At 38.5% G+C, this 10,260-nt stretch overlaps 3 protein-coding genes across 8 annotated transcripts in view; 2 read left to right on the top strand and 1 right to left on the bottom strand.

Moving 5' to 3' along the window:
* The first annotated feature begins 1,298 nt into the window (after positions 1-1,298).
* LOC105365475 (mitochondrial translation elongation factor Tu 1) lies at positions 1,299-3,779 on the top strand. The gene is made up of 6 exons (XM_011503652.1): positions 1,299-1,409; positions 1,611-1,650; positions 1,794-1,975; positions 2,052-2,359; positions 2,590-3,251; positions 3,485-3,779. The coding sequence occupies exons 1-6, from the start codon at positions 1,373-1,375 to the stop codon at positions 3,681-3,683; spliced, it is 1,428 nt and encodes a 475-aa protein (XP_011501954.1). The 5' UTR covers positions 1,299-1,372; the 3' UTR covers positions 3,684-3,779.
* A 1,072-nt stretch (positions 3,780-4,851) lies between these two features.
* Positions 4,852-6,888, bottom strand: Ran (RAN, member RAS oncogene family). Of its 2 annotated transcripts, none has more exons than XM_011503650.1 (3): positions 6,574-6,888; positions 5,475-5,956; positions 4,852-5,318 (listed from the first exon to the last, which is right to left on the bottom strand). In XM_011503650.1, exons 2-3 carry the CDS (start codon positions 5,904-5,906, stop codon positions 5,103-5,105), a joined length of 648 nt encoding a protein of 215 aa, XP_011501952.1. In that variant the 5' UTR covers positions 5,907-5,956; positions 6,574-6,888; the 3' UTR covers positions 4,852-5,102. The 2 variants fall into 2 exon arrangements, with proteins under 2 accessions (XP_011501952.1, XP_011501953.1); XM_011503651.1 differs by having other exon boundaries at positions 6,623-6,888.
* A 673-nt stretch (positions 6,889-7,561) lies between these two features.
* Syx1A (syntaxin 1A) overlaps positions 7,562-10,260 on the top strand; it is a 96,860-nt gene continuing 94,161 nt past the window's right edge. For all 5 annotated transcript variants that reach the window (XM_011503646.1, XM_011503649.1, XM_011503648.1 and 2 more), the window contains exon 1: positions 7,562-7,937. In XM_011503646.1, the coding sequence (XP_011501948.1) occupies positions 7,905-7,937 (33 nt within the window). In that variant the 5' untranslated portion in view covers positions 7,562-7,904. The remainder of the gene's footprint in view (positions 7,938-10,260) is intronic.

Here is a 10,260-nt window from a genome sequence, read left to right as displayed (position 1 = left end):
TCGAATACAAAAAAAGTAATATGTTTATTAATTTTATCTACGTTGATTATTTAATCATTGTGCAAACATGCAGCGGTTGTTGACTAAGCTCGAGAAAATGCCCGAACCACCACCGCGTTCAAAAGTTTATCTTATCCTTATAAAAAAAATATTGTATTACTAATAAACGAAACGCAAGATAAAATAAATGCCCTTACGGAATTGTGGTACTCGCCTAAATATGGGAATATGGTGGGATTGGGGATGGGGAGGGGGGGGGGGGGGAAGCGTCGGACATCAAGTACCACGTGCTTCCTCCTTCGGGTAATCTCCATTGCACGATAGAAACACAGCGATGAAGAAGCAGAGAAGAATTGGGAAGCGACCAATCGCCATGGAGGAGCGTTAGAGAGGATCCTCGAGATTTTGCACAAAACCGAGCATTATATAAAATATCAAAGATGAAGAATAAGAAATAAAGATGGGAACGCTGGGCTGGGCGGCGGGTGGGGGGACTTTATCGTTAATTATTCTTGTATGATTTGACTGATGGTATATTATTTTTAATCCTCTCCCGCACGCTATTCTATGTAGTTCTATCTAGTTTATGTCGATATGATATTGAGAATCTTAATTGCGTATGAGTAAATTATTATAAGCTCTGTATAACTGCCAATTGCAACAATGTACTCATTGATTTTATAATAACGAATATTCTATTTCCAATTCAATGATTAAGCACCAATTTCCATGTAATGACAGCGTTAATGGGAATTATTGTATTTCTTAAATGATGGTTAATGATACAATAACACTGCTTTCAGTCTTGAGGGGGGACTTGCAAATAAAAGAAACTAATATTTTAATTGATTAATCGTCCTAGTATATCCAAATTACAATTTTTTCTTCTCTTTATTATTATTATTATTATTATTATTATTAATAATAATAATAAAGGATTCGACATTTAAGAGAAGAAAAAATTGTAATTTGGATATACTTACTTTTGAAATTCATATAAAATTTAGAGAATACATCGAGTCGATTTTTGACGACAGGTATTTTACTTGATACCGAAGTTGGTAGTTTTGAAACAAAAAGAAACAAGTTACTTAAATATTTTCTTTATTTTATGGGGACGAGTCATTATTTTCACTGTTTAACAGAACGTTAATTGGAATCTTAAATTTTAAAATGACCGTGTAGTGAGAAATAATATTTAAATAATTTTAATTTATCGTTAAATTAGTTATATAATACTGGGAACATTGGTGCTGTGAAAAATACAGTACTAGTCTACTGTCTCTACTGTCTCAAATTCTTATATCGGTTTATTCGGTTCTGGACTAATTGGAATTTCAGTAGAATTGGAATAGAAATTTGGTTAGAAAACATGGCTTTAGTTTCTGCTAAATCCATTTTTTATCCCGGTAAGATGGATTTATTAATAAATAACAAAATATTTTCTCATGATAATGTTCTAATGCATGAGTAAAGATAATCTAATATATAAATGCGTATAATACTTAGAGCTAGATTATAGAACCTAACCAAATCTAATGGACCATTTTACGATCGATAAATTATTCATTTATATTATTAATTAATTAATTATTTTAATTTAATTGTAGTACTACGGCAAAGTGGACAACAAGCTGTTTTCTCTAGACGGTTCACTTTATGCGTGAGTATTACAGTATTGCTAATTTAATTTTCATGGTTGTAGCCAAGTCCATATATAATCACAATATGATAGCAACATAAAGTTGTCCTTTTATTGCATTTATATACAACTGCTGAATGATTGGCATAAGAAATTTATTATTGTTGCAGCATCGCAACGCATTAGGCAAACAACTCTATTTACCCTCTATCGTCCTTCAAAGATATTATGCCGAAAAGGTTGTATATTCGCGATCTAAGCCTCACATCAATGTAGGAACTATTGGCCATGTTGATCATGGAAAAACTACGTTAACAGCAGCCATAACAAAAGGTTCGATTATATTTAATAATGCAATAGCTTAAGTATATTCTTATTAGTTGACATTAATTGTCATATGCGTCGACAGTGTTGTCAGAGATTCAAATGGCAACGGCTAAAGCTTACAATGAAATCGATAATGCTCCACAAGAAAAGGCTCGTGGCATCACAATTAATATTGCCCATATTGAATATGAAACATCAAACAGACATTACAGTCACATCGATTGTCCTGGCCATGCAGATTATATTAAAAATATGATTACTGGAACAGCACAAATGGATGGTGCTATATTAGTTGTTGCAGCTACCGACGGTGCTATGCCACAAACCAAGGAACATCTAATTCTTGCTAAACAAATTGGTGTCGAAAACATTGTTGTTTACATTAATAAGGTAGTAAATATTTTATTAATTTCTATACCCCTATGGTTTAGTAATATTACATGGGTGCTAAATTCATCAAATGAATGCTAAAAAAAAAATTTTAAATAAATGGAGGCTTTTTTCTTTTTACATTTCTTACATTAAGCAGTAAAATTTTATTTCATAGACTTACCAAGAAATAATGTCAAAAAACCAATACTTTTATCTTTCCTATAAATCAATACTTATATTTCGTATAGGTTGACGCAGCCGATGAGGAAATGGTGGAACTTGTAGAGATGGAAATAAGAGAACTTTTGAACGAAATGGGCTTGAAGGGAGATACAGTTCCAGTTGTGAAAGGCAGTGCACTTTGTGCTTTAGAAGGAAAAAAGCCCGAAGTAGGAAGTGAATCTATTACAAAATTACTAGACGCTATTGATAGTTACATACCAGTTCCAGTTAGAGACTATGAAAAATCTTTCTTATTACCAATAGAAAGTATTTATTCAATCACTGGTAGAGGTACCGTTGTAAGTGGTCGATTAGAACGTGGCAAAATTACAAAAGGCATGGACTGTGAATTTGTAGGGTACGATAAAACTATGAAAAGTGTTATAACTGGTATCGAAATGTATCACAAAATATTAGAATTTGCTGAAGCTGGTGATCAACTTGGCGCTTTAATTAAAGGAATAAAAAGAACTGATATTAAAAGAGGAATGTTTTTATGTAAACCTGGATCGGTAAAGCCTCACGATCATGTTGAAGCTCAAGTATACATTTTAACCAAAGAGGAAGGTGGAAGAACAAAACCGATTGTAGATCTTTCGCAATTACAAATATATAGTAAAACATGGGATTGCCCAGCCCAAGTTAATATAGCAGAAAAAAAAATTATTATGCCTGGTGACGATGATAAGTAAGATTATATTGATTATAATAAGAATTTAGAATAGTCGTTTAATTTTTCATATTTGTATTCGTTTTGTTGTTTTTTATTCAAACATTTTTAAAGAATAATAGAAAGTAATATAATTCAAATATTCTATTTTGTTCATTTTTAGATTATATAATTTGTTTTAAATATCTCAAAGCTTAAATTAAATGAAATTAAGATACAGAATTTTAATTAAAAATTCATTTGTTTTTCAGAATAACACTTAAGCTTTATAAACAAATGGTGTTCGAGAAAGGTCAGCGATTCACATTAAGAGATGGTGCTACCACAGTTGGCACTGGTGTTATAATTAATCATCTTCCTAATCTACATCAAACAGACCGACAAATACTTTATGCAGGCAAAAAGGGAATAGAGAAATTGGAAAAGAAAAGACAAAGGTCAAAGGCATAAATAAAAAATTGTTCATAAAAATATCCGTTTATACTAATTAGTTTAGCTACATTACATATTAGAAAATAAGCTTTATAGATTGAAAAAAAAATTTTTTTACATCATATCTTTGTTATCATAAACGAAAAGTAAAGAAATAGTTGAATTATATTATGAACAATAAAAATGTTTAATTTAAGACAATTTAAATAAGCAAATTTAACAAAGGATTTAATATCATACACGATAATGGCTTTGAAAAACAAATACTTTCAATTTTTTTTATATCACAGTGTACATGTATTATCAATGACCGATGTTAATTATTAATTGAAATAACGAATTAAAAATAGTATTTTAAAAGATTACTTTTAAGTTTTAATTAAATACATACCTTATTTATTATGAATAGGTTATGTAAGAGAACAAATAGCTTTGTTTCTTATTTATTGAATTCAGACGATATTACAATCTGTTCAAGGTATTCTTTCAATCAAACTCATCCATGACGAAAACAAAATTATTTCGATATACTCGTCTCAGTCACTACGATCTTACATTCTTTGAAATAAAATTCAAGTTAACACATGACATAGAAATTCTAATATTCACACACATACGCACCTCATGATTATTTATTTACCTTTAATGAGATAAACTCGAAACAACTTGTATCAATAATTTTTGTAAGAAACAAGGCTGTTGTACAAAAGGTTTCTATTTTATAATTTAAAGTAAGACAAGTCATACAATTCACTAATGCTTATAAAAATAGTAAACTGTTCATGATCTGACACAATCAGGCGCAACATACCGTGAACTGCATTGAATAGTTAAAGATGGTCTGTTTACATATAACAAAAACACTAGCACGGAAGAGTTTACTACCAATATTAATAAAATACCAATTACCGTTTAAATCAAATACAATAAAATATATAAATTAATATAATTTAATAATGTGAATATCACATATTAAAGCTAACTTTTTAATTGGCATACAATATTCGCATTAATAAATTCAATTCATTATTCTATTGTAAAGATTTTAATTTAAATGAACATTATTTGATATTTACTTTATATCAGCAGTCAGTTTTGAATGAAAATTAATTTCAATCAATTAAAAAGGTTACTGAAAAATGCTGTAACTTTTAAAATATATCCTTGATAATAAATTTTCAATATGTAAATTATTCAATGAAAGTGTATATATTTGTTAAATTCAGATTTGCTAAAATATCGGCAATTGTTTATCAAAAGTAAAACATATATTGTGAATATTTGAGCACAAATTTTATATTTTCTGATGTCAATTTTTTGTAATTTATAGTTTTGCAAAAAAAAAAAAAACTTCAACCAGATCAGAGACAATAACGCGTTGTCTTATATAAATAACGCATGTTCGTGTGATAGGCCCTGCCTCGATTTTATAAATGACTATAGGTCTTCGTCATCCTCGGGAAGTGCCGTTTCTTGTGCCTCTTTGAGATCCTTTTCAATTTGTAGTTGCCATTGCGGGTCCATTGTTACCTCTGGTGGAAGAAGAGCTGGCATAGCAACAAACTCCAGATTGGGATCTCCAATAAGCTTACGTGCAAGCCAGAGGAAGGGCTTTTCAAAGTTATAGTTACTCTTTGCACTGATATCATAATACTGCAACGATTAGCAAAACAATATAAATTATTATCGATCATACAGAGCCTTTCACGTATCGTTAGAATCAAAAGCTTAGAATATTGATTTTAGACTCTATGTACGATAATATAATAAATCATTAAGGATATAATTCGGTTATCTCAACTGATTTACCTGGAGATTTTTCTTTCTGTGGAATACGATGCTCTTTGCTTTGACTTTCCTATCCTTGATATCAACTTTATTACCACACAGAACAATTGGTATATTTTCACAGACTCTAACTAAATCTCTGTGCCAATTAGGAACATTCTTGTACGTCACCCTAGACGTAACATCAAACATAATTATCGCACACTGGCCTTGGATATAGTAACCGTCTCGTAGGCCACCAAATTTCTCTTGACCAGCTGTATCCCAGACATTAAATCTGATGGGACCTCGATTTGTATGGAAAATGAGGGGATGTACTTCAACTCCCAATGTCGCTACGTATTTCTTTTCAAATTCTCCAGTTAAGTGACGCTTAACGAAAGTGGTTTTTCCGGTACCGCCATCGCCAACGAGTACGCACTTGAAGGTTGGAATATCACTCTCTTGTGACATATTCCAAAAATTATTGGCACACTTTGCTCAAAGGTAGACCGATTAGAAATCTAAAATGATAAAACGAGAGTTTTATAGGTTAACGTACCAACTTCAGGGAGAACACGATTACTTGCAACGCATTAATGTTTCGTCAAGTAATCACAAAATCACAAAATATCTACGAATAAATGACTCGTTATAATGCACGTTTTCAAGCTAAACTATTGGCAAAAACGTGGGAAATGGTTGGAGAAAGTACAAGCTAAACTTACGCACAGCAATATTAATATTAATGTCGGATATATAAAAAAAATTTTACATTTGTAAATCACGCGTCGAGTACGTGATCGCAAAAACGTTCATCCGCCGCTCCTTTATATAGTAATAAATAAATCGTGGCGCGATGGAACGGACGACGTGAGCTCTACCTCGACAAAAGCTAGTGGATGAGACGTCGGGGTACACGAAACGACGACGAGCAGGTCCTATTGCGCTTAATCACGACGGTTGTCCGAGAGGCCTCATGCAACGGCAAAAGAGCGGCTAGACTCACATAGGCCGACGTGATGTGATACAAAGAATGGCGCCGACGGACGGTTGTAAGAGCGCGCTAACCGTCAAAAGACAAGACACGAAAATCGGTGCTCAACGGTCGGCCTCGACCAGCTCCTTAAATACAACTTACGTATTGGTAATCGCGCGAAAAGTGCGAAAGTACGGCGAATTTTACTTGCCGGCTGCGATGAAAATTTCGCGGGAAGCGGCGTGGCACGTGAAAATGGACGTAACAAGTCACGTTCGGCACAGTCGTTTAGGTTCACAATGGCGTTCCCCGAACGGCTAGCGGCCCTGAGCGGCTCGAGTGCCGACTGAATCCGCTTTATACAACCCACTTTTACTCGACTTTTGCGAGCTTCTTTAGTACCCTGATGCGTAAAAAAATCGTCTTTTTCCAGCAGAACGTCGACTTTTATTAAATAATAGCCACTTTATTAGCAAGAAAGCCGTAATGTGGAAAATAGAGTAGCGACATCTGTCGCTTGCGGCAATAGGGCCGTACGAAAACGGGCAACAGTGGCGTTATGCAGGGGGCCGATCCTTATTTGGGCGCTTAATTCAAATTTTCTGCCCCGGTGCGTTGGCTCTAGATTTTCCGGGCACGTGGATTCGCCATTGGAAAAGTTCTTTACCGGGTGATGATGGAGGAGGGGTGGAAGCCCATCTTCGCCAATCGGCTTCGCAAAGTGTCAATGCAATGGATTATTATAATGATTAAGAGAGGAGGCGCTACTGCCGTTAGGCCTGCTCTAGGTGACATGTCGTTCAGGGAGCCCCGGGCAGTAGGGAAAAAGACTAGCGAACAGCTAATGAATCTAATCACGTTCGCAACGAGAGTAAATTTCGATTATAATGAGAATGGGGAGGACGGCGGCTATGGCGGGATCGGCAATAGTGACGGCGACGACGATGGCAGCAGTAGCTTCGACGGCGGTATCGGCCGTATCAGCGGTATCGGCGGTATCGGCGGTATCGGCGGTATCGGCGGCATCGGTGGCATCGGCGGCATTGGCGGTATTGGCGGCGGTGGCGGTGGTGGCGGTATCGGCGGCAGCGGTGGTGGCGGTATCGGCGGCAGCGGTGGCGACGGCAGTGGCGACGGCGGTGGTGACGACGGCGGCGACGGTGATGCGCGCGCGCTTTGGCCCAACCTCGCCGTCGCCTTTCGTACGGGGGTGTTCCGAATGTTGACGTCAGCGGCGCATGCGCTCGCCGCCGAGTACAGCACTGCAGAGAGAGCAGAGGCGAGTCCGCGAGCCGTATCGATTTTACGATCGTGTCTCGCTCTCGCGCCGTGTAGTGTGTCCGTTTCCTTTAGTTTTTAGTGACCGCGGTACGACTCGTTCCCCCTGTGCATGGATAAAACGGTGAATGGGATTAGCCGCTGAGCGCCAGGCTCCGCACGAACGCCGACTCTCGGAGTAGCAGCAGAGCAGCAGCTCCTCGTCGACACTCGCCATGACTAAGGATAGATTAGCAGCCCTCGTCGCGGTGAGTCTCGATTACTTAGCGCCCGCTTGGCCGCTTCCGCGGCAATGGTGAACCGACGGACACCGTGGCACTCGGTGCTATGTCGAGCTCGCTCGCTCGCTCGCTCGCTCGCCCTTCCTCCTCGGCTCTTTTCCCCTACGTTTACCCTGGTCCTCATCGTCGACGTGTCGTCTCCTCGGGTTGGCACCTTGGCACTTCCTCACATCGGCACCTACGGTGGAACGGTTATGGGAGGCGGCTGCTGCTGCCGCCGCCGAAGCACGTTTCCATCGCCGTGACCGACTTGGCTCCAACCACAAAAAAAGAGAGAGAGAGAAAGAGAGAGATTGAAAGAGACTGAGTATGAGAGAGAGAGAGAGAGAGAGAGAGAGAGAGAGTCAGACAGACAGACAGACAGACAGACAGACAGAGAAAAAGAGAGAGTGAGAGTGAGAGAGCTCTACCTGCGTGCATGCGTGCGTGCGTGCGTGCGTGCGTGCGTGCGTGCTTGTGCACATGTGTGCGACGAAGCGCGACATTATCCAAGAGTGCACTGTCAAAAACACGCGCATTCTCAAGTTAAAGCGTCATCGTCGGGGAACGATAGCCAATACCCAAACGTCCAGCTCCCGCTCGATTTTCTCAATATACCATTTTGATAACCAAGCCTCGTCACTCGACCCTTCTCCCTTCTCTGCTCCCGTCTTCTTCGTTCTTCCCCCGTTCGCGCCCCGCTGACATCGTTAGTAGTACTCCTCGTCTTCCTCAGGGCCAACTTCTCGTGGATCTCTTCGGCCCCGCATTACGTAACGTCTCAGCCTGGCTCGTCTACTTGTTTGTTTGTTGTTTTTTTTTTCCCCCTAGTTGCCCGAGCAAGTCTGCTAGGTTCCACGAGAGGGGGGGGTGCGAAATGGTAGGGGGGAGGGTGCAGACTCGCGGACACCAGCCAGACCAGGGCCCGGTGAACGTCGCGCCGGTCGTCGTAGCGTAGCCGGTAGCGTACGACAGGTGTTCGGGCCGATGTCAGCGCGAGGGGCCACGAGTCACCCGATCACTCGTGTTCCGTCAACGAAGACGACGGCGACGACGTCCCCCACGGCCATACGTAGACAATGAAATCAATCGCCAGCATCTCTTGACGAGGCGACGGATGATGGAGGAGCTCGAGTCTTTTGCCCCGGCCGCTGCTTTATTTCGTCGTACTTTTTCAGTATGTCGTGGTTCCTTGGCCTCGCCGTTCCTATTTACGAGATGGATCCATTTAACGGCAATTGCCGTTTGTCGATTATGATTTATTTGAAAACGTGCGCGGATCGAAGCTTACGAAGCTTTAATATCGCGTCTACGATTGATCGCGGATACGATTTCCCGAACTTTTTACCGACAGCGAGACGAGTTTTTATTCTCATTAGGGGAAATGACTAGGCACGACGATGTTGATTGTCATTTCAAATGACACTTGCTACTTTTGGCATTGGGGCGAAGAGTAAATCCGGCGTCTTGGGCATGCGGCGAGGGGGCTCTTCTAGACGTGCAATATCGATAAAGGACAATGTCGATAAAGTCTTGAAAGGCTTGAAGTGAAAGATTTAATCTTAAGTTTGACTTTGAAAATGGCGTTTTTGGTAAAAATGTATGGATATTAGAAAGCGGTCGATATCGTCATGCTGTTGGCGGCTAAAAGAATTGTAATTTTACCGATCCGATAGTCGTGCTTGCTCGAGGTAAATACTTCCTAATTGTCAAATCAATTTTTCAATTAATTATTAATATATTTACGCGTCTAAGCCTCGATAGTTTTAAGTTTGTGGAGCAATTTAATGGAATTAGTTCTGTCTTCTACCACCACAGACGATCGATATACATTTTCTATATAGATGAATCGAAGGAAAAAAAATTGATCAAATAAGATAATAATTGGCCAAGCAGATATTTAGTGGCTTAAAAAATGATCGAGCCAACTATTTTAAGTGTACGATAAAAAGAATTTAATATACACGTACACGAATAAATATTTGTATTTATAAATATTTCTATATTCTGGATAAGCTTAGAAATGTTCAAATTGCTTGTTAAAGAATTAAACGATTGCATTATAACATTGATTAGTTTGGTGCTAATAAACGTCATTGTTGGCACATTCTTATCTTCTTCTGATTTAAGGGCATAAAAATGACAGAAGCATTCATCATGGATAATTTAATTAGCGATTTATTAAGAATTTAGCATCGTGTGATGGCGTACCGACGTCGCTGTCAGTTACATTGATAAAAGTAGGCCAGGTATGCGTTAGCTTACCGATAACAATATCCCTAGGCTGAGGCTTTTTACGTATGTCAATGAT

Source organism: Ceratosolen solmsi, unplaced genomic scaffold, assembly GCF_000503995.2.
Source record: "Ceratosolen solmsi marchali unplaced genomic scaffold, CerSol_1.0 scaffold8, whole genome shotgun sequence".
NCBI classification, from domain to species: Eukaryota; Metazoa; Arthropoda; class Insecta; order Hymenoptera; family Agaonidae; genus Ceratosolen; species Ceratosolen solmsi.
The sequence above is the reverse complement of the archived record's forward strand: the minus strand, read 5'-3'. Positions and strand labels throughout refer to the sequence as shown.

Bases quoted from the DNA above. Each gene is read 5' to 3' on its own strand.
- LOC105365475 (XM_011503652.1), top strand. From the start codon at position 1,373: ATGGCTTTAGTTTCTGCTAAATCCATTTTTTATCCCG. The intron at 1,410-1,610 runs GTAAGATGGATT...ATTTAATTGTAG, and splicing joins TAAATCCATTTTTTATCCCG to TACTACGGCAAAGTGGACAA. The intron at 2,360-2,589 runs GTAGTAAATATT...TATTTCGTATAG, and splicing joins TTGTTGTTTACATTAATAAG to GTTGACGCAGCCGATGAGGA.
- Ran (XM_011503650.1), bottom strand. From the start codon at position 5,906: ATGTCACAAGAGAGTGATATTCCAACCTTCAAGTGCGTACTCGTTGGC. The intron at 5,319-5,474 runs GTAAATCAGTTG...TAATCGTTGCAG, and splicing joins ACAGAAAGAAAAATCTCCAG to TATTATGATATCAGTGCAAA.